The sequence below is a fragment of the Anolis sagrei genome, chromosome 2, assembly GCF_037176765.1.
Source record: "Anolis sagrei isolate rAnoSag1 chromosome 2, rAnoSag1.mat, whole genome shotgun sequence".
Classification (NCBI taxonomy): Eukaryota; Metazoa; Chordata; class Lepidosauria; order Squamata; family Dactyloidae; genus Anolis; species Anolis sagrei.
Window position 1 is genome coordinate 84572536 of NC_090022.1, and position 25040 is coordinate 84597575.

At 39.6% G+C, this 25040-nt stretch overlaps 1 protein-coding gene across 2 annotated transcripts in view; it reads right to left on the reverse strand.

Annotated features, from left to right (window-relative positions):
• Positions 1–362: 362 nt before the first annotated feature.
• Positions 363–25040, reverse strand: part of LOC132768973 (proton-coupled amino acid transporter 1-like) — a 55692-nt gene continuing 31014 nt past the window's right edge. For both annotated transcript variants that reach the window (XM_060765483.2, XM_060765482.2), the window contains exons 9-11: positions 21606–21772; positions 16505–16674; positions 363–5103 (exon numbers count right to left, since the gene is read on the reverse strand). In XM_060765483.2, coding sequence (XP_060621466.2) covers positions 4844–5103; positions 16505–16674; positions 21606–21772 — 597 coding nt within the window. In that variant the 3' untranslated portion in view covers positions 363–4843. The remainder of the gene's footprint in view (positions 5104–16504; positions 16675–21605; positions 21773–25040) is intronic.

A 25040-nucleotide genomic window follows, 5' to 3' on the forward strand; every position in this document is an offset into this window, starting at 1 on the left:
CAGGTTTGTGTAACTGGGTGGCATTCAGAAATCTTTTACTGTTGCCAATTTTTATGATCCCAAACACTGAGCTCAAGGGAACCCATTTGGAGTCAAGTATCCACAGTTTAAGAAGCAGTGACCCCAAATATGTGAAACAGTAAATTAATCCCATTGTCTCAAATAACATATTGTAAATCTGGTAAAACTAGTTAATGGTAATTTCCATTTTTATTGTTTTATGCAGACAATACATATGGAAATGGCTGATGAATTTTATTGCTGTTATATATCCTTACTGTCTTATTCTGGTTGCAAGTAAATCAAAATTCACAATCTACACAGTATTTCAGAATAATAAAGGCATACAGGAATTCGTGGAATAGAGTAAAAAATAAGACTTTATTGAATAAAACATCCAGCAAAATACATGATTCAGGAACAGCACCATTATACACAACATAATTAATTTTCCCACTAGGTATGCACAGTAGCAGCAGTACAAAGTATTTGCTTGCAATGTACAAATTTAGGCACAAATAAATACACATTTAGTGATTTAGTGTATACATACAGACATACGCAAACACCTTTAACAGCCTTCAAAGTCACTTGTTTAAAAATCATATTGTGGATCATTATTTATTGGGATCCCGCCCCCACTGATTCAAATTAATATATATCTACATTTAACTTACCCTACTATTTGTTTGCTTCATTCTGTACAACACATAAAACTAAAAAAAAATTTAAAAAAATATTCTCCTCATTGCAAGAAGTGACTATCAAACCATTCTTCTAGGTCAGTGGTTCTCAACCTCTGGGTCCCCAGGTGTTTTGGTCTACAATTCCCAGAAATCCCAACCAGTTTACCAGCTGTTAGGATTTCTGGGTGTTGAAGGCCAAAACATCTGGGAACCCACAGATTGAGAACCACTGCTCTAAGTAATCCATAGGTAAAACCCAAAGATATGAATCAAGGGTAGCTTCCTGGGATCTTAGATTGATGCCAAAGAAAGAATTTGCCCATGCAACAGCAGGCTTTCTCATGGGATTTGACAGGAAGGGAAGTATCCCCATTGCTGCTGTTGTGTAAATACATACCATAGCACAGAGAAACTACATTTTGGGGGGTCCTGTCAAGAGCTGCTGGTGAGGAACCTGATCACTGATTCTCCTCTTATAGAAATCTACAGGAACAACCAAACTCCACTTTGATTTCATATACATACATTTCATAGTTCAGCCACTGATTTTTTTGAAATAAATAAGTAAACCAAGTTCAAAGTATAGATCTGATTTAGAACTGAAATGCCCTTTTACCCATTGGTATATATATATTTTTAAAAACACACAACCACATTAAGTGACTCTCATGGAGAGTTCAAAATCAGACTAGTATCTCTGCTAGGCAATAAACTACTTTTAAAAATTATGTCAAGTAGTAGCTTCCTAGAAAATGGGAGATGGTTCTGGCCTGAACTTTCTTGACTTCAGTTGATAAGTCACAAGAAAGGTAAACAGCATATACCAGAATTCTGCCTGTTCAAAAAATTGGGTATGTTCCATGCAAATAAGTAAAATGCAGCTCCACCTTCCCTAATATGCTGAAGTGCATTTATCATCATGTTTGGCCATTGACATGCTGGCTGGGGTGATGGGAATGTAGGCTAAAACATGAGGAGTGTGCCAGACCAGGAGAAAGCTGGTCTATTGAAAACGAATCTTGTCAAGAAAGAGTGAGTGAGTGCGTGAGGGAGGGAGGAAGAAAGACTTCGTAACCCACAAACCCATTAAAGTCAGCAACATTAACAAAACCTATGAAGGTTAGCTCATCAGCTACCATCCTAATGATACAAGTCACAATTAGCAAAACTCCTGATAGTGATATTATATGTGAGGGTCCCCCCCCCAACTCCATTAAACATTCATGAATGTTAAAGCAGTTAATTATGTAGGAGTCAAGTGCAACTTTCTCACCAAAAGATGAGGCTTTAAGCAGTATAAAACCAAGTTTTTTTTAAAAAAATGTGTCATTACAGAAACATTGCAAATGAGAAACTGAGATAAATATTTCAAAAACAATGATACATTTGGCTTTGTTTCTCAAAGCAGCATTAAATAAATGTGCAACCAATATTCATGACTCTGAGCATTATGGCAGAAAATTAGCGAAGATAGCTCCTTAGGAGAGATGGAAAGTTAGCCAAGATAAAGGGGATGCCCTCAAAAGTACTACAAAAACTTCCAACCATTGGAACTTCTGTAGAATGAAAATGGGAAGAGTTCTAACTTCAAAATTGTAAAACTGCATTCTTTTCCAGTAGTTTTTTAAAATGAGCAAAACCAGTTCTATGGCATGCATTAACTGAAAAAGCTAAATGTATATCAGAACGAAAGAAGGACACAAACAAGCATCTGTAATTATTATTTTGCCAACCTGTTTATGTGTCTCCTCTTCAACTTGTTTCTACATCCCCTTTTTGCAACTGGTGCTGTCCTTTATCAAGTCATGGATCCCATTACAACTGAAATCCAGGAAGGAAGTGGGAAAAAAGGGTTTGACAAACTACTTACTCTATTCTGTCCCAACAGATTTTAAGTGATACTGAGTCACTCACAAAAAGGAGTGAAGGAAGCAGAGTGTAGGAAAGTAACTTTAGGGACAACTGCCAACTTTCCTAACTAGCTATCACATTTGCTGGGGGACTTTGAAAATTGTATCTAGAAAAAAAGAAAGTTTTCTTAGCTCCAGTGAGAAGTTTCTGCTTTCAACCAATTCCATTTCATCTACTCTAATTCCTACTTAAAACTGTGCCATTGAAGTTGTATAAAGTATCTTATAAAAATCTTGCACCGTTACCACAGGACTAACTAAAAATCTACCTAGTGACAGAACATGGCTCCATTCTGATCTGAAAATTTGAATAATTTTGACAAATGTTCCTGCATGAAACTGAAGAGACAGTGAACTGAATGAGTCAATTCCTTTTTAAAATGTACTTATAATCTACTGTTTTCCTTGCCATGCAGAAAGAGGAATATTTTCTAATGAAATCCGGCATACCTCAATGGATATATTTGTAGCTTTGGGGTAATGAGAAAGTAGATAAGAAATAAAGTTCAATTTCTCTTGATATCAGTATCAATGTCAAGAAATGGAGTGAAGTGGATCAAACATCATGATTACATTTTTACAAAAGCAAGAGTACATCAAAACAGACAAAAACTGTTCACAGATTGCTCACACTTACCCAAAAGTACCCAGATCAAAACCATTATAGGGGCAATGTATTGTCGAAAGCTTTCATGGCCGGAATCACTGCATTGTTGTAGGTTTTTCGGGCTGTATGGCCATATTCTAGAAGCATTCTCTCCTGACGTTTCGCCTGCATCTATGGCAGACATTCTCACAACCTCTGAAGGATGCCTGCCATAGATGCAGGTGAAACGTCAGGAGAGAATGCTTCTAGAACATGGCCATACAGCCCAAAAAATCTACAGCAATCCATTATAGGGGTGCTTTGTTGAAGAAAAAGCAGGAGTTACTTTTGAATAGACATGATAACTGCCCTATAATTAATTCTTGCCAAGTCCTAAATTTAGGAGAAAATAAAGTGGGTCTGGAAAGTTCTTTACCTCGTTTTGCTTTTCATCCCAGGCTGCTTATGAGAACTTGGCTTCTTTATGATAGGGCCCTATAACCTGCAGCTGGAATTCCCTTTGCTCTCCTGTCATTCCCAAGGTACCCTAAAAATCCAAGGTACCCCCAATTCAGAGAAATTTGGTAAATGAATACACAGCAAATCTGCTCAGGGCAAAGCTATTCTACAAGCAATTGCTGTACAGCAAGCACAATGCCAGTACAGATTATGAAGGCTAACTCATATCAGCAAAGGAGAAGGGAAGGTCCAATACCTTTTTCTACATATATTTAATATTTATCTGCTTGATTGAGTCACGAGACGGTAGTTTAAAATTAGTTACCAATATTCCCTCTGAATATACCACCATAAATAAAATCCCCTGCATCTAAAATTACTTCCATAACCCACACCCAAGTCTTGCATTTGCACATATGTTTCTTCCAAGGTACCCAGTAACCAACTTTTTGACAGGGTCTATGTGAGAAAGTGCTTGATTTAGCAAAACAAACTTTGCTCTCTATGTCTTCTGAAAACAGTCCAATCAATGTTGGCCTGAGCATTGCTCCTGATATCATTGTGTTAATATGCACACAAACACAGAGAAGAGGTATGACAGAAAATAAAGAAGAGGATACCCACACTGTGGCATCGGTTAAAACATAACTGTAAACAGGCTCCCATTTACCGCTCTCCTATATCTTGCCCAAGTTACACACCATTTTCTTTGAAAAACAGAAACATTTGCATGAGAACGTCAATAGATTCGTAGTCCTTGCTGTCACCTTTAAGCAAACAGATGTGCTTCAAAAGTGCAACCAAAAAGGAAGTGGTGGTATTTCTTCTTAATTTCCCAAACATGTACTGGTCCAGATTCAGAAAGATGTAGTGTGGAGTTAAACCCAAGGTTCTTGTACATCATTCCTTGCCTAAAAGGCAACATTGTAACATCCCATTCTAATGTCCCATTCTAATCAAAGGTCAGCCTTTAAACTATGAAAGCTCTCAAACAATAGCAGACTCATAAATGAAGAATCAAAGACACACAATAGATGCAAGTGCTATCCTTTTCACTGCATCCATGCCCCTTCAGCTGCAAATAGACATACTTGGGAAGCAAGAAGGAGGAAGGAATCCCTGCAGTTTCTACAAGAGGAAACCAGGACTTACTGAAACGTTCATGACAGACTGGGAGTAGAAGCTGTGGCAGGTTAAAAGTGTCATGGCAAGGCACTGGTGACGTTGGAAACCGTTGGTACAATGAGTTCGAAGAGAGACTCATAAGTCCCCACCACAAATCCAACAAAGCCTATGACGCTGATGAGGATATCTTTGGCAATCCTGAGCGGGTGCATGCCTTCGGAGGAGAAGGTGCAGATCTCCAGGAGGGGTGGGATGATCATGGCTAGAGCGCTGCTGCTCACGGAACCCACCAGAGATAGGACGATGTCCAGGCGGGGGATCAGGATGGCTAGCAGACCTAGAAATGAAAGGAGGGTCAGAGAAAATGAAAAAACTGTTAACAGTCTGTACTTAAAGGCATCCATATGCTAATACTACAGGTTGTTAGAGTAGTGCTAAACACCCACTGAGGTTTGATTCCAGGACCACCCCATCTCAACAATAAAATCCATGGATGCTCAAGTCTTATTATATACTACTGCATAGTAAAATGGATCCCCAGAGCTGCTGAAGTCTACCAGCCATCACTCTGCTTGACCATGTTGCAACATTTTAAATAGATAAGCCCAACCTGGATCTAAGAGTCACCTTTATATATCTAAGGGAAAGGAAACCCCTTCGAGCTTGGGACTTCCAGTTCAGCAGCCGCACAGCATTACTGCTTACAGAGGCACTTCATGAAACCTTTGTGTTGATGACTCTTGTGCACTGTGTGTCTTTGAAGGTTGTGCAAAATGAGCTCTTTTTTTCCTGCTACTTGGGTGCCCAGAAGCCAAAAAGACCCAGGAAAATACCAGAGAGTACAACATCCTAAGAGCAGTTCAGCCAAGTTGTCTTGCTAAACAAAAAAGAGCATGGTGCAGAGTTACTCTGCTCTGAACTTCAGATATTAGGTTTGGAAGAATTATCTAGTCCCTGGGCAGATGAGAGACCAGACCCTTGCACTGGGATGGACTGGATTGAGCAGCTGACTAAAATTGAGGCTAAGGGGGCTAGTTTCCATTCAGGGAAAAAGCCAGACGATCGTCCGCAGAGGTTTAGCAGTGGGAGAAAGCCTGATTAGGAGTAAGTGACATCTTTTCCAGTCACTTTCCCTGGGAACCACAGGCAAGAAGCTCTTATACAAGCCTCTTGAGACCTGCTCGTTCCATCAGCAAGAGAGTCACAATGTGGCTCAAGCACAACCAGAGTAATTTCTAGTTGCATTATGGAAATCCCAAGTCTTGTGAAACTGTGCTGAGGGACAAGTAGCTGACACTTGAGTTCTCCAAGTCTTAAATCATGACGGAAGCACGGAGATGCCCCGCTGCCTCCAGAGGACCAAGAACAGAAGAGAGTGCTCTAATCTGAAACTCAATTATCCTCTCCAATTTGGAAGGTGGCTGTTTCCCTGTTCTTCCATGAAATTAGATAGATTGCCAGGAAAAGGTTTATCAATACAAATCTCTGCAGAATTCCAAACAAGAAACTATATATGGACCGTCTTCTCAGAAATATGTTTCCCTTGACTTCATTTCACATTAGGATGGCTGAGCTGCCAACCACAGAATTATACTGAAATGGTGCCACATGATTCTGCTTGTTCAGGGATTTTTCTCTTATGTCTCTCTATTTAAGGTAGCAATATAAGGAATGCATTTCTAGTCCCAAATTGCCCATCTGTTCTCGTACCACTATACTTTGATTATTGGTTGTCCTACATCCAATATAGTGCTGCAGTGTGAGAGCTTTTTAATACTGGCAAGCATCTTCCCTTTATCCTTGTTTAGTCGGAGTATACTCAATTTTAAATACCCACAGAAAAGATAGCTGTTTACTCTTTTTTCCAAGTGATAACTACTATATTTTTATGTATGTTTGGTATAGGAGCTCTTATTTATTATCTTTTCAAACTAAACTGTTTTAAATCATTGTAGAGTAAACTGATTAAAATAAATTACCAAGAGATATGTACATGCAAGCAACCAGTCAGTCAGTAAGAAACTGTCATGTAGTGAATCAGAGCTCCCTTAGCCCAATAATATCTACATTGGCAACAGATCTCCAAAATCTCACTATATCTCCAAACTCTGAAGTGAGAATATGTTCTTTCCCTTTCTTTGCTGCCTGAAATGCAGCAATTTGAGAATATCAGAGATCACACAGACAAATTCTACATTTTCACACAGTTACAATATGTTTCAGTACAGCACTTTGTTCATCCTCTTTTGTGGGACAGTATTGTGAATTTACACAAAACTGTGATTTCCTTACTCATTTTAAATAAGTACAAGGTTATGCATACTTCTTACCTTCTAAAAGCATAAAATTGCACACTTTTTGCTGCTATAGCATTGAGGAGGACTTAGAAGGGGGAAATGCAAAAACAGACAGCAGGCCACAGGAGATGCACATGTGTAGAGAAGTAGTACATTCATACTATAGATTCAGAGAAGTAGTACATTCATTCTTATATGAATGAGTGTTTAATTGTGATGAAATAGCTTGGGTATAATTAACTTTTCCCTGAAGAATAGCATACTGGAACTCAGAACAATCTAGGGCAGTTGATTGTAAGGGAATGAAAATCAAGCAGAAAGGAGAAATGCGTTTGGTGGGTTGTTTCCCATACAAATACAGTATTATCATGTCTGACTCTCTGTGGCAGGTAATATAGGTCATTGCATCCATTCTGGGCAGTTCACCTCCACAGCTATCTGATCCACAGGCTCTGTAACACCACACTATTATAAAGCTTTGATTTCCCCTTATATGTCATGGTTCAATGAAATCCTGTGATCTTCACCTTAGGGGTGGGCATTTAGCATTCTCTGCCAGAAACATCTAAGTATGTCACCCATCTGCAAGTCCCATAATTTCACAGAATGGAACCATGACAGTTAAAGTGGAATCAGAGTGATTTTCTTGGGTAGTATGAAAGAACCCTAGGGCCCATCCTACCCACGTCTTTCTCCACTGGTACAGGAAATCCCTAAAGGATAGCAGAATTTTGCATAGTTGTCTATAAACAGATAGTGAGACACCCCTGAAAAAAAAATAACCCAGAGAATGTTGCCATGATGTGAATGCTTGGTGCATGTCACCATACCCAATTAAGCTGAATAACGGGGGAAAGACAGAATGCAGTATCAGGAGACTACTCAAGCTTAGAAGAAAAGACATTAAGTGGTCAATTCATGGGTGGAAACTAGTCCAAAATGCAGTTTGAGCAAAGAGAGTCCCTCCCACCTTCCTTCCTTCCACAGTCTCACTCAAGGGAGATAACAGGGAGCCCTGCATTATAAACCAAAGACACAAACTATTTTTTAAAGTGTACACAGTGGGAAAGAAATCAGAGGAGAAGTGCTGAGGCAATTAGTTGAGAGGCAAACACTTGAGAAAAACTAGTCTGAACAGTATCCCTGCTTTTAATGGGAGCTATTTTAATGGGAGCAATCTAAAATTAAATTGAACATACTGGCATCAGAGCTGTTATGAGGTCAGAGATGTTTTTCTGGAGCACGGGAGAGTCCTACTAAGAAAGTTGGGCCACAGAAGTTAAGCTGAAGTGCTGAACCTAAGGTAAGGGAAGCAAAGGGTTTGGGTGCTCAAAGAGAGCTGGTAAGGGACAGTACATCTGAAGAGTCCAAAAGGACACCAGTGAAGAAATGTTACAAGGAGGAGAAAGGGAGAAGCACACAGAGAGCATTGGACTGTGATTCTGGAAGCCAAAGCCATAGACCCCCCCTTGGGCAACCTTGGGCTTAATGCTCTCTTCCTTGGCCTCAGAGAAAGGCAAAGACAAGTCCTTTCTGAACAAATCTTACCAAGGAAACCATGTGATAGATGTGATTGCCTTAGCACCATCATGAATCAGAAGACACACAACTGCAACACCAACACATATATACAAACACTTGTGAAGAACTTTTTTCCCTGTCATCTTACCAATGTGAACACAAGTGACTTCATTTCAATTTGAAAACTATATGGAGTTGGGCCTTGCGAGATGGAAATAGATGAGGGACCACTAGGGATGCTCTGGAAGAGCTAGGAAAGGATTCTGCCTGAAACCCTGGAGGTCTGTTATAAAATCAGAAATGACAAGACTAGGCTTCAGGGACCAGTGGTCTGACAATAAGTTAAATTTATATACACTGCCTTGGGTTTGCTTGTGGATGAGGGGTACTTCATAGATTCGAAAATAAAATAAAGTGGAAGGAAACATGCATACACACAGAAGTCTGAGAACTCAAAACTCTTCTCCTGTTTTACTGAGAGAGAAAGGAAGAAGGTAGAAAACACTTCAGTGAGTTCAGAATTGTTTTGCTAACTGCATATGAAAACCCAGAGCTTAATGAGATGACACCAGATTGAAGTACCTAAAAATTCTATTGGAGCAGCATATCACTATCTGCATTCATGATTCTTTAGGGAAAGAGGGAGAACTTGTTTGTACATCGCAGAAATGTTATTACAGTACGACATTGTACCTAAGGGGCAAGTACTTGCAGTTTCATCTACCCATGTCTCACAAAATATGTCCTCTATAGAAATGAAATACTTCCAGAGTAACCATAGAATCACACTGGCAAATATCTAGAGAGGATACCTCTTTACCAATTTTCAAGGTTCTCCAGGAAGACTCCCGGTAATTTCCAGAATCTCCCAATTAGAATTTGTTGGAAAACACCAACTTTCACTTCATATATAACACCAATTATAATAGCACTTTGTATATAACACCACATATAACACCACTGGAGAAGAACAGTAGTCCTACACCAAACATGCCCACAAGCCTTCTGTGATGTAATAACACAGTCAGAACTAACCAGCAGTTACTCATTATTGCTAGATCCTGATTCTACTACACCCTAGATTGTTTCTACACCCTAGATCAGAGGTCCCCATACTAAGGCCCGGGGGCCAGATATGGCCCTTCAAGGTCATTTACTTGGCCCTCACTCGGGGTCAACCTAAGTCTGAAACGACTTGAAAGCACACAAAAACAACAACAATCCTATCTCTTCAGCCAAAAGCAGGCCCACACTTCCCATTACAATACTATTAAGTTTATATTTGTTAAAATTGTTCTTCATTTTAATTATTGTATTGTTTTTAGGTGGTGTTTTTTTTGCACTACAAATAAGATATGTGCAGTGTGCATAGGAATTCATTCATGTTTTTTTTTCAAAATAGAATCTGGCCCTCTGTTTTAAAAGTTGGAGGATCCCAGCCCTAGATGATATAATGATGGCCATGCATATATCCAAAACACACTTACATAAAAGTTACTTGTTAAAAGTGGAACTTTGGTAGCCTGCAAAACTGATCCTTGGGTGGTATTTCCACCTGAACCCAAAAGACCATCCAAGTATTGGTGATTGATTCTAGACAAAACTGATACTGTAGACTTTCTCAGTTTGGATGAATGGATAATAAATTATGTATCAATCAGTAAATTTTGATGTGTACAGAGTCAGAAAGAGCCACAGTGGTAAGAAGGCTTACATTGTTTGCCCACAACTGAAGCAGCAGAAGGCATAAGACATTAGTTAGCAAAAGCAAAACTATTGAATAAGACTCCATGATGTTAGGGGAAAAAAAGAGGATGACTTTTAGGAGTTGTCCCCTGGGTTTAAATGGCAGCGCACCAAGAAATTGAGTTTTTAATGTGATGGCAGAAGCTCAGAAGATGAACAAATGTAAATGAAGCTTATTGAAAGTGGAAACGAAATTAGTTCTGCCAGGCTTGCAGTTTGCTAGCAAGAGGGCAGGATAGAGAACGCTGACATTTGGGAAAAAGTTAAATCACAAAGACAATGTGTTCTTCTTACAGGGCACTGTTCAACAACAGCTCCGCATTTCACAATCTCTATGCATTTACCAGGTAGATAAGAGAAGAAATTGATTTCTGTCCTATCAGTGACTTTTTGATTACCATTCTCTGCTCAAAGGTTTCCCAATCAAACTGCGTAATAGTCTTAAAGACACACTGCTGACATTGCATCTAAACACAAAAGCTTGGAAGAGATCCTAGGGGGACTTCCAAAACACATACACATTCACACCTTAAACAGAAGACCGGAAACCAATTAAACCACATTATTGCATTGAGTTGTCATTGACAAAATACTACATCCATTGCAGGGAAAAAAGAACCATAAACCAATGAGTTTGGTGTGCCGTGCAGCCCAAAACTAAAAAGAGGAATGTCCATGGGTAACAAAAAGTGCATACTTTATGGCAAGCCTGCACAATATGTGGCTCTCCAGCTGTTTTGACCTCCAACTCCCAGAATTCCTGGCAATTGAATAAGCTGGCTAGGGTTTCTGGGAATTGGAGGGCTGCAGGTTGTGCAGGTCTGCTTTATGATATTGGCCTTTTCCATTTACCTTCCACCTCTTTCATAGCAGTTAAAGCTAGCGAAATATGAAAATCTACCAGAGACCAGTGTGTTGACCATGCAGCGCTTTTCAAAACCATATATCCCCACCACCACCACCACCACTCCCATTGACCTTAGCACTTGCCCTTGTTCTCAAATCCCCTTGGCAGATGCTCAATTCAGGAGAGCTGCCACATGGGGAGACCTCTGCCGCCCAATGCATCTGAAATGTGCAGCAGTATAGACAGCCTACAATGAAGCCAGCTTTTGTCACACGGGAAAGTAGGGCATTTTGAAAAGCACAATCACAATGGGCATAGAAGAAAGGAAATTGGTTTGTTGGTTATCGGGTTTGTTAAAAGACTGCTTTAGAGTGTGTGCCTGTGTGTTTTGAAGTAGGTTTTTGAAAATTCTAAAGAATTCATATTTTCCAGTGAGAAAACCCATTTCCATAAGCCTGGGAAACAAGGGCAGGACAACACAAAACAAATTGGGAAAGAGGTAAGCTACAATACATTGTTATTTGTTTTGTTGTAAGAGTTCAGCTGCTTTTAAAAATAATGACCAGCTATGAAAGCGGGGAACTGTAGTATTTGCAGAACAGGAACCCAGGCTGTGCCTATTCAGATAAGAGTTGAGCTCCAAGAAATGATGAGGCAGAATGCTAATCCAATGTACTTATATATTAGTTATGGACTTTGCATCTAATAGAGTAATCAAAATGGTGGCAGACCTTTTCTAATTGAGTTACAATACATCTGGTCAAGCTACTGAAAATGCTGGATAGCAACTTTCCTGTATATTCATTCAATGACAACAAAATTTAAGATAGATTGTTCTAACAGAAGTAGACACAAATTCCAGGGGTTTTGCATAACTGACCACTTACACAGAAAATACAGCAATATAATTCTGATTATACTGTTCACATTTTAACTTTGTAAGCCACCTTGTGTCCCAGGGTTGGGAAAAAAAGTCAGAAACAAACAACATTTTAAAAGGCATCCTTAAGAAAGCATTTGACCACAATGACAAATATATCTGAGAGCCACCAATCTAGCAAGTGATATGAATGCACTTCTCTCAAGTGTCACTGCCTCTCAGGACATTTTGCATCTGGTAAGTGCTTCACCCCATTGGTTTAAGTATTACAGAGTTGGAAAAGACCTCATGGGCCATCCAGTCCAACCATCTGCCAAGAAGCAGGAAAATCGCCTTCAAAGCACCCCTGATTGATGGCCATCCAGCCTCTGTGACAATCCTCCAAAGAAGGAGCCTCCACCACACTCCGGGACAGAGAGTCCCACTACTGAACAGCTCTCACATGAGATTCCTCATGTTCAGGTGGAATCTCTTTTCCTGCTGTATGAAGCCATGGTTCCACATCCTAGTCTTCACAGCAGCAGAAAAAAGCTTGCTCCCTCCTCCCTATGACTTCCCCTCACATATTTATACATGGCCATCTCAGCCTTCTCTTCTTCAGGCTAAACATACTACTAAAAGTTCCTGCTTTGGTTGAGATTTCAATTGAGATTTCCCCATGAAGGTTCACTGCTCAACTGACGTCCTTTTGTTATCCTTCTTGCTCAAGTAGAGAGCCCTCTTTCTCTTCATTTCATATACTGTTTCATTCTCTCATCCATCTTTTCAAAGGAAGGAATAATCTCTCCACCCGATGGAAGGCATCCATCTCTGTTTAATTTTCCTACAGAACGCTGTGAGTGTGTCTAGACAAATTTCTACTTCTACACTAAAACTCTGCTGGAAGTCTGATCACTTTAGTGCAGCTTCTGGAAGACAACAGGCCTACACAACTTGAGAGTGATCCTTCCCACGTTACCCATGCATGACATATCTGCCAGAGGTACATCCAGGCAAAAATCAACAATATGATTTTTTTTAAAGGGGAGGGTTAGAAGGAACACAGATGGGACTTATGCACACTTAGGACTTGCTTGTCAAGTAAGCACGGACAGGATCCCACTGCTGCTACTAAGAAAGCACTCCAAATGGAAAGCAAACACATATGAGTGAAGGTGATAAGTGTGTTAATGCAAATTGGAAATAGTCTAAAGCAGATTTCGATTGCACCTCTGTCCATCTCAACAACCCTCCTCTAAAGACATCAGGGAGTACTCAGTTGGACCGGCAGAATAACAGTCTGTCAAAACTGCTGCATCAGGAGCCCCTCTATGACTCAGCCAACTGCCACGTCTCACAGTGAATATGATTTTAACGCCCACTAAAAATATAAAATGAAAGAGGACAGGCAGCAAAACGAAATTATCCAGCTGCATATCCTCCGCCCTCAGGGGACAGCGATTATGCTCGCCATAGATATTAATTCAAAGGGTTTTTGACTAGACCTCTCTTTCCGTTCACTTAGCACTTCAAAACCCTAAAACTCTATCTCCTCTTTGGACACCGAAGCGGTGACGCAGGCTCTTTCAGAGGCTGTGAGATCACTCTGATTAATATTCATGCAACCCACTTAATTGCTTTTATCCTTGCTGAGAGCCCGGTTGGTTTAAATTCCCTTGCCTCTGAAGGCACAAAACCTATCAGGGATCTCTGCACTCAAAAGGAATCGGTGTCCTTCCTCAGCACCTTTCTGACACATGACTAATCCCTCTCATCCAGTGGAGGGAGCGGGGAGGAGGAAATGACTTGCTGTCATCATACACCACCAGCTGCCAGAAGCCATCCACTTTAACCCCTTGTTCTTTCCCAGGCACTTTCTTTTGGCCTTTGGTCCACTCCTGCCCATCTCCCTGAGCTCCTCTGTCAACTCTCCCAGCAGCTAGCTGATGGAGGCCAATAGCCCTGAGTGATGCCCTGCTGATGCTGTTAGCAACTGAGAAATCATTCCCAAGACAAGTAAGGGGACAGTTTGGTTTAATGAGAAATACTGGGAGTAGGGAAAGAGAAAATTACAAAGCACCACAAAGAAAGATCCTTAGGAAATGCTCTTCCTACCAACGCCTCATGATCACACAGCTCTCATTGCTCAAAGTTTAGCCTCTCTCCATTGGCAAATGGGAGTTATTTACTAGGAACTAATTTAGCTGATGGGCAGTGGCAGATTTCTTTAAGTAGTGCAGATCTCTTTCCAGCCTGTAACCGCCTTCCTTTACCTATTCACAATCATAAGGACTAGAAGCCTTTTCTGAAAAAGAATGGTCTCCTTTTCAGTTTGTCTAAATTTTGGTGATAAAGCTCCCACATTGACAGAATGCATGTGTACAGCTTTCTTCCCAAACAACCAACAGTTTTTGTTTACAAGGACTGTGCAATCACTTTCCTTGAAGTCTTGTGTGGTTTCCGGCTGCATGACCGTGTTCTAGCAGCATTTTCTCCTGACATTTCACCTGCATCTGTGGTTGGCATCTTCAGAGAATCATTGAACATGTCTCCAACACTCCAAGTGTTATTTAAAAAAGCAATTCCGTAAAGATTTCATATATTTTTCAGCTGGTTTAAGTCCCTTTTCTACACTTTCTAAATTTATAGTGATACTTTCCACTCCGTAACTGAACTATACAAGAAAAGGATTATGTGAAAACATGGTTTGGAGTCACTTGCAACTAATACTTCTCAAAATTCTTTGCTGCCAGTGGAAAAATGTGAGTGACAAATAGCTATGTATTTTATCTATCTAGTTTGATCAAGAGAGAAGTGACTTAGGTGACGTAATGGCAACTTCAGTTATAATATAAATGCTCTCATGCTTATCAAATTATGACCTCTGGCAATACAATGAAATAATTTGGGTTGAAGCACCATGAAAAATATCCTATCATATTTTCAAGCTGCAAATTTGAGACACCAAGGTGCTAAGAATACAGACAACATGGAGTGGCTTTGGAGAAGAACAAAACATACAAGGAAAGGTTGAGGGAGCTCAGCATGCCCAAGATGGTGAAGAGAAGACTGAGGGGTGACGTGGTGCACTTTCAAAATATCTAATGAGAGGAGGGTGCAGGTTTATTCTCTGCTGTCCTAGAACAGTGGTCCCCAACCTTTGGTCCCCCAGGTGTTCAACTCCCACAATTCCTAACAGCTGGTACGCTGGCTGGGATTCTGGGAGTTGAGGTCCAAAACATCTTGAGGACCCAAGGGTTGGGAACCACTGTTCTAGAGGGTAGCACCAGGTCTAATTATTTTAAGTTATGGGGGGGGGGGGAGGGTGGATGTCAACTGAACATCAAAAGGAACTTATTGATGGTAACATCTCCACCTCTGAAAGTGATGAATTTAAAAGAAGGGTTCTCCTTCAGGTCCCAAACAGGCTCACATGCTCTGTCCTATATCCTGAACCTAAGCCATATACGAATATAAAGGTAATAACCAGCACTTTGAGTTTGCCTGGAAACAGATGTGCAGCCAGTGAGGGTGTTGTTTTATTTTAAAGGAGAATCGATGCTTCTGGAATTTTTTCAGATATGACAGTTAAAGTTGTTTAACCAAATGGTTCTGGGCATTAAAAAAAAACTAAGTGAATGGCTCTTGCAATTTGTCTGTGTGTGTGTGTGTGTCAGGACTTGAGAAACTGCAAGTTGCTTCAGGTGTGACAATGGACAGAGAACTTCAAAAGGCCTACAAGCTACATGCTGACCATTCAGGGCTACAAACGTTTTCTGGAGGAGGGCAGCGTGTAGTCAATTTTAGCAGATGTGTCCTCCTTTTTTCAGTCTTCCACAGCATCTACCACATTGTTCAGAAAGTTCCCCAGACTCTCAAAGCACATTTTGAGGACACTGGGCAGCAGGAATGGAAGACAGTCTCAAAAGAAAATGCCTCCCTTCACAGTCTGATTCTACATTGCCACCTGAAGTCCGTGCCTTGCGGGACTTATTAGCTTTCCGCAGGGCATGCAAGACATACCTGTTTCGACAGGCCTTTGATTGTTGATTTGCTGTTTTTAAATTGTTTTTAAATTGTTTTAAATTGTGTTAGATTTTAGTCATTCTTGTAAGCCGCTCCGAGCCCCAGGGGAGTGGCGACATATAAGCTTGAATAATAAATAAATAAATAAATAAATAAATAAAAAGAGGAGTGTCCAAGAACCAATGTCACTGAATCACTGAAGTGAATTTTGTCATAGAAATCCATGTTTACACATTTTGCTTCACATTCACAACATTAAATAATTTCCCAGCAGCAAAAAACATTATCTTTGAATGCCTGCGCAATGACTTTATCAGAGAAAGACTGCCTTGCATAAATATATCATTATGAGGCATTCTACTGGTTATATCTCCTATATTTGAGACATTTCTTTCTTGCAAAATGAAAAGAGGAAAAAAACTTTTTTGAGTCTTTTACTCACATGTTACACACACCAGGCATACCCTCAGCAGCAGGTTCAACCACAATTTCCAGCGTTCGGGAACCTGGGAGACAGCTGGAGGAATTATTATTTCGGCAGGGACATAGAACTGCAGCGCATAAGTGAAGAAGATCCCAATGGAATAGAGAAGTTTGACAGACTGATACAACCTGCAAAAATAAAAATAAAATGATACAGGAATCAGCCATTAAATCCACTCAGCCTCCTGGTAGAGAAACTCGAGTCAGACACAGAAGTGAACACATCTCAGGGACAAAGGGAATTTAGAATGGCTGCACTCCCTCATATCCAAGGAGCACCAAGAGACTTTGGCACACAGCTAATGTCCGCAGAGATGAAAGAGAGTGCTGTTCTTGATCCAGGACTTTGCAGAACGGAAGTGTAATGTGGAAAAGGCACTTCCCTTGAACAAGATGACTTTGCCGCTACGCAATAAGGCACAGAATTCCTAGGGCAGATCATGTATTTTACAGAGTCAAGAAGACGGAGACTGAAGAACTGCTTGTCCTTGAGTGACCTGACAACTACTGAAGTTGTTCTTCAAAACTAAGTACAACTTCAACTATTCTAGGCAGTCAAAGATTCTGGTTGGACGTAGACACTGGGAACAGTTTTTTCCAGTGATGCAGAGGCTTTGGACTAAAAAGTACCCCCATCCTACCTCCAGTGGTGAGAGACTCCAGCTATGTACTTACTTTATATAAGTGGAGACTTTAAAAAAACAAACAATCCCTTAAAATGGAAGGGGTGCTTGTGCAGGGACATGGCCCAATTTTCCTCCAAATGACTCCCCCACAGACCATGTTGCCCCAAAGCAAACCTAACTTCCATCTTCTCCTGAGTCCCCCTCAAAAAGGCTATAGGAAGCAACATTTTGAGAATGACTGTGGAAGAATACAGATATTAGGGAGCTAAAACTTCATTATAAAATAGAAATGTTGTGACAACAGGACATGGCACAACCCAGCAGGATTGTGTTGACAGGATCCATCATAACTACAAAATGAGATGACATCATTCGCAGAAACGTACTGGGAAGGCAGTGGAAAAGGGTCTTTGCTCATATGTCTTCTTTCTGTACTACTCAAAGTGACCTGATTAACTACTTTCAGAAACTGGATGCTACACCAGTTCATTTGTTATGAAACAGGAAGAAAAGTGACTGCTTTCTGGAGCAGTGACCTTGAAATCATTGCTCTTTTCATTTGCTTTTGGAGGTAAAAAAGCTTTGAGGGAAAAAGCATTTTCCGGGTTTGATGTGAACCACCATGGTTGGGAGGGTGTTCTGGTTTGATTTTCACCACCATTTTCCCTGGAAAATTGGAGGCTTACTTGCTAGTCACTAATTATTCAGGGTAATGAAAGAGGCAGGGCTGTAACCCAGTGGCAGAGCATATGTATTTCATATAAGAGATCCTGGGATAAATTAGCTGTATCTTCAGTACGAGCTGTGGAAAACCACTCTGAAATACCAGGAAAATAAGATTCTGCTGCTGTCTTCTCCTTTTTTGCCTTGTCTTTTACTTGTGTTGTATTTTGAAATGGTCATATGAGTGGTCAAATAAATAAATAAATAAATAAATATCACTCTGAAATGCTGGAGCACCACAGTCAACCTCAGATGACAGGACCAGGATGTATAAGTCAATGATCTTGTTCATTAAAGGACAGCCCACTATATTCTTTTGCAATACAGTCAGACTTCCTTAACCATGGCTTTAACCACCCATGGCTTTAAAATATCCCTCTACTCTGGAGAGAAAAAGAATTACCAAAAAGCAAACATTTAGTTTTCCATTTTATAAAAGGAATGCTATTTTACTATACCACTGTATATAACTTGAGCATCCACAGATTTCAGTATCCATTGGGGTTCTGAAACCAAACCTCAGCAGATAGCAAGGGTCGACTGTTTATCGCCTGATAGTAGGGCCTGGAAAATCTAAACAAGTTAGGCATATCTGATCTGGAATTCTGAAATCTAAAATATTCCAAAATTGTTCACATAGTGACCCTTTTGTTCCTGATGTTCAATGTACACAAACTTGCACACACATGTTTTCAAATGTTGTATAAAATGACCTTCAGACTATGCATATAAAGTGCATATGAAACATAAATGAAATTCATGCTTAGAGTTGGATCTTATTGTGTGTGTGTGTATTCATATCTATATGTGTAGACACAGGAATTCCAAAATTTGAAGAAATCTGAAATCTAAAACACTTTTGGGACCAAGCAATTTGGAGAAGAGATATTCAACCTGTCTTACATCAACAACCCAAAAACCCTGTATTTCATATTTTTACAAAGAGATTAAATAAATATTTTCAACCAATCCTTTTAATAAGCATGATTGTATTCTAATTTTGTTTTCCTTTTTTTTAAAAAAAGTGCTGAAGCATACCTTCAAAGCAGTTATCAGCTTCAGTCATGAATACCAGTATTTCACAGTTTTTGATTACTCCCTCTCCCCCACAGCCGCACAGTTGCCAACATTGGCACTGGTGAAACATCTAGGCAAATCTGACGTCACAACTGCTTGCCCTTTCACCAGCTTGACTCAAAGGCAAGTTATTTTGGGAGCTACACAGAAAGCAGGTTTACATAGAGGGAAGGGTGCAGGAAAGGAAGTGTGTTATATAAAAATTTAACTTTGAAAAGTTAATGGAAGGGACATTTTGATGTTTTGAGACAATCTTCTGAAGGTTGATATGCTGCAGCAAAGTAATTTCAGACAAGGCACTGAAATAAGTTATTGCTGCTGAACTAGCTCTTAGCAAGTAGTTTGTTTTTATGCATTTTGGCTTCAATTGAAACTATGGGTTCTTATTTCACAAGAGTTAACTAATGAAGCATAGTCAAATAATATAACAATTGTGCAATTACTGTTATTGCAAAAGGCAATTTTTTAAATGAATGGAGCCACCATTTGCTTTAGGTAAGCACCCCACCCGAATCCTGCAAAGGAGCACATAAAAAAATAAAAAGGGTGACACAGAGGCAAATAGCTTTAGTCAGGAGAAAGCTCTGTCTGTGACCCATTATAGCAGTGGTTCTTAACCTGTGGGTCCCCAGATGTTTTGGCCTTCAACTCCCAGAAATCTTAACAGCTGGTAAACTGGCTAGGATTTCTGGGAGTTGTAGGCCAAAACATCTGAGGACCCACAGGTTGAGAACCACTGCACTATAGCAAAGCTATTTAAAATTTCATCAGTATATGCACAGAAAAGGCAAGCCCAGATTTTTATCTGGGCTTGCCTTTAAACCGCCGGCTTCAAGACCAAATCGTGGTTTGTATGCTACAGGTAGCATCAACTACCTAAAGCCACTTGCTAAGTAACAAGTGACACAGCACAGACACATTTGATTTTGAAGAGTTTCTCCAAGTGATGGGCCCTGATTAATCATGAACTCTGTGTCAACCTGAAATGTGCATGGTTAACATGATGTGATACTTCGCACTTCCATCTTCAAAAGCACTTTGGAAATTATTAGTCCTCACTTCCAGGGGACTTTAAAATGAAGCAACATGTTCTAGAAAAAAGAAAGGCATTAGGGAGTCCTATAACTCCAGTTATAATAGGTGTGAGTGATAAGAACACAGATAATAAGCAAAATCTGAAAGAGCTTCTGATAGGGCAATCAGTGGTGAAATATCTTTCATACAGGAATCAAGTCCATCTGAAAGCCAGCCTTTATTAAAACAACTTCTCAGGGTTACACAGAGAATTCAGATTTTGCACAGATTAATTAAGATGGGAAAACTCTTCCAATATTCCACCCCAACAAATCAATCCGGCATAATTACCTTATAGGAGAGCATCTCTCCCATCCACCATGAAGGGAAAGTAATAGGTGAAACCTGCCATTATACCTTTACTTGAATGTAGTGTTCCCAGGCAACTGTATTTTCTAACCAGTCCATACATATTGACTGTTTTTGGGGACAAGACTGGGGTGTTGGTTCAATAAAGTAGCACAGCTTTTTTTTCCCCAAAGGAGAGGAAAGAACCCAGGAAGCCACAAAAACATACTACAATTGAGATTATTCTCTATAATGAAATAAGCAAATGGATCACCACAAATGAGCAAATGACACTATGGGTAGGGCATCTGATATTACACTGCTCCCTGCCCAGGGAACCTATAAAAAAACAATGCATCATAGGCATAAGTGAACAATCAATCAATTTAGTTTCTGTCAAGATTTGATCAAAACTGCAAGATTACTACTTGCAGCCCAGACTACAATAACCATATAATCATAATTTCTGAACTTTCTGCTGAGGCCATATTGGTGCCTTATAACGTGTTGCAATGTGTGTGTTGCAACATGTTATACACACACCTTCAAGTTACCTGTCTACTTATGGTGACCCAATGAGTTTCATAAGCAAGAAAGAGTTGGTTCTTTCCCCTAAAAGATAGATTACAGCATCCAGTATTTGATGATGATCACCCATCCAAGTACTAACTAGAGCTGCTCTTGCTTAGATTCCAAGATCAGACAGCAAATGATAACTTTAGGATACTTAGGCATAATGTTTGACAACTCATAGTTCCAGAGCTACAGAACCACGAGGAAGAGTTTTTAACAGACGGTGAATCCAGCACAAGTCATTTACAAAAACAAGATGACACCATGCAATTAAAGGGTTTGGCCGCTCTGTCCAGGCAACTGTAAGCCAAAAGGTATGTCCTCAAGTGAAAGCAGCCTTTTTTTTTGGTACAATATGCCCTACCACACCCAATTATTTACAGGCCTCTCTGATTTTTATCATCTGTTTTGGACACAAGCAAGTCCTCAATTATACACATGCTACTGCTAATAAACCATGCCAATCACCACAATACAGGAAAGCAGAGGAAAATAGTGAAGAGGTAGCAAACACTTCCCACAAGAATGACCCTTAAACTACCTGAATTCATGAAGAGACTTCATATACACATACAAAGGGCTTCTTAACCTTCAGCATCCATCTGTGTGCATTTCCATTCCACATCACCCCATGAGTGATATGTAGCCCCACCTCATATCTGCCATCATGCTAATAGAGGGCCTATTGTTCCAACTCACCAACAGTTAGGTAGATTGAGGGTAATGCTGGCTTGGATGTTAGCTCCAAAGCGTAAGTATCCCAGGGCTCCCAGGCTGAGGTAGAGTGTGGTAACAATCCCCATTCCCACATAGAGAATGATAGGAAACTGCTGTGGGTTCTTCATCTTATTTTCCAAAGGGAGTACCTTAGTGAAGAAAACAAATCACAAACTTTAGTTTTTTGTTTTTTTAAAAAAAAAATTGTACTCGTTTTTAATTATTTTGGAAGCTCCCTGAGATCTCAACCTTGGGAGATGTCCTTGGCTGCCCCACACAGTTAGCTTCTGAAAAAATGCATGAAGAGAAAGGTATTTGACCCCTGGTGAAATGGTGAGAGGGGTGGAGAGCTTAGCCTTTTTTGGAAGAAATTCCATAGTCAAGAAGCAGATGTCATGAATGTCTTCTCTCACATCTTCACCAAAGTACTTCTATTAGGTTTGACCAGAATCTGGTCCCGTCGTTGTTCACCCAGATGATAAATAAATCTTTTCACACTATCAAATATCTGTTAGATATACCCAGCATTCTATAATACATACTATAGGCAGTAGTACAAATGATTCATTTTATCAATAATCACTAATAGCTTCCAAGTGACAAATTCAATGGTTATCTGCTTAATCTTTAAAATACTTTTATACTTATCCTGTGTAACAGTGAGTTTGATTTTTTATTATGTGTGGTGGAAAGAAGCGGCTCCCTATGACTTAAAATGTTGGCTATCCATTATAATGGACATATATTAATACCAAGAATGATACAAAAGCAAACAAAAAAACCCCCTCAAATGAATAACTAAACTTGCCAATCTACTTTTTTCACATCAAACTTTCTTAAAGACAGCTTTAATATTTGTATTTATATAGTAGCTTTACTAGGCTATGAGCAAAACGTGAAAACGCACAAGATAATAAAAACATAAAAATACTGTATTTCATTGCATAATAGTCACCCTATTTTATCCTCTTTTTATCAAGAAAAGGAGGTGTGACTATTACACAGTAAACAGTTTAGGCTTCCACATGTCTCATTGCACTTCATAAATAGCAGCTTTGCTCGCTCATCCTCCCCCTTTTAACAAAGGTGCTTCATTCACTCACTTGCCTTCCCACTTGCCTTTTAGGCACAGTGCTTTACAGCAGCTGAGTCCAAAAGCACTGGGTTGAAGAGAGCAAGCAGGTGAGTGTGGTAAGCAGGTGAGTGAATGAATCAAGCACCCTTGCTGAAAGTGGGCAGATGGATGGTGCAAAGCGGCCACCAATTTGTAAAGATGGCACCCAGTTTGTAACGGTGCCACCAATTTGTAACGGTTTGTAAAGGAGCTACCACTTTGTAAGGACTTATTAAATTGATAACACAACCAATAGCTTGTGACATTAATTTGTGCTTTCTTCAATGTGTAGCGTGGTTTATCTTGAAAGTATTTGTAACAGAGACTTGGCTTTAGAAGAAATTGTAACAAGTTTATTGTAGTATAGAAGAAGCTTGATGGTTTCAATGTTTCTTATCTCTTAGAGGCACATATCTTCAGAGAGGTTACATTTATAACATTTCATAAAACAACTCTTGAGACTACTATTCCTTCCACTAAACAGGTTTCAAACTTATTTTCCTTCAAAATATGTTTCTTTCTTTAACAGATTGCTTCAGGTACAAGCTTATTCTTTCCTTATGTTATTTCTGTTGCAGTAAATATTCTTATTAGGGTTCTCTCACTCTTTTTACTCATACACTAACCACTAATCTAAATAAGTTAACTTGACCTATCTAAACCTCACAGGCTAAAAGCCAAAACCTTCCTGATTCTCAACACAGTGGAATCAGCCTTTTCCTGTAGTTCTTCGAGTACAAACTACCTTACTGGTTCTCAACACACAACAGAACCAGCCTTCCCTGTAGTTCGCTGACTACAGACTAACTGTTTTAAAATGGCTGCCCTGCTAAGTGGCAGTTGGCTCCGCCCCTTTTTCCATGGCAACTCAGCTCAAAGTGAGCTAAGCTGGCTACCATCCCCCAGTTATGCTATTCTATATACTTACCCTTTTAAACACCTATCTATAATTATACATAACTGTAGATTAAAACTCACACTTCACCACAGATGGGCAAAGCTGTCTTCCTCCAATGGCTACACTGCATGCTGGTCTTCTCATCTGCCAGGACTACATTGGGTGATGAATCAAGGATGTGACTATTATGTGAAGAAAGTGAAAAATACCAATCTGGGCACCAAGAAAATGAGTGTGCAACTATTACATGGTGGTGACTATTATGCAATGAAATATAGTAATTAACAACCACATTCAAAATTTCTTGTATCTTTCCACCCAGTTCCAAGCAATACAACTGTATGTGAAAAATTCACTCAGATGGGAAACTGGTACTCATGAAAAGCTAGCGCCTAATATGAGGCTATTAAACTAGCTTCACAAGCCATTGCACAATTAAGATAATAGCTTGTACAAATATTTATTAGATGAGATGTCATGACCTTGTTTTTATACATTTTAATGATAAAAAATATATAGCGCCCTTAAACTTTAATGAGAACATCACCAATCAGTTTATTTATAATATATTTTCAACACTGGTACACCAAATACATTTTAGATCAAACATACAGAGAGGGAAAACTGTGGTGGTGTTGTTAAATGTCTTTGGGTTGATTATGGTGACTTATATTGGTCCTGTGAATGTGAGACTTCCAAGTCAACCTACCCTCAACAGCCCTATTCAGATCTTGCAGACTCAGAGCTATGGCCTCCTTGATTAAGCTGAATCATCTGGAATGCAGTCTTCCACTTTACCAATTATTACTGCCTTTTCTAGTGAACTATGTCTTTGCATGACATGACCAAAGTATGACAGCCTCAATTTTGTATCTTGGCTTCTAGACAGAAGTTCAAATCTGATTTGTTCTAGGGATCATGCATTTGTCTTTTTAACAGTCTCTGGTTTCCCCAGATTTCTTATCCAGGGTTTTCACAACAGACGCTTGGTTTAAATTGTGTACTGAAAGCTTTTTAATTATATTGTGCTTTTGAAAAGTCACATCCAACCTTAGATCTCATGTTGGAGAAAGGTGGGATATAAACAAAATAAAATATGCATACTACTCCAGGGGGAAAAGTAATATGAAACCAGAGAAAACATTTAATCACTTCGCCTTCATAGATGGTACCTTCATTAACCTTGCCCGAACACACAGTACACACAGCTTTACCACCTATAAAGATTACTGCAAAAATGTGCACAGTTTTCTCTAACAATTCTGATATCCGAATGAACTTTGACTTTTATGTTTGAACAGTAGCTCAATAAAGAGTGCAGCACAGTAGTTAAGTAGGATTCCATCCACACCTCCTCTTTCCTCCTCCTTATTTACAAGTGCTCAAAGGATCAACTTTCAGAGTG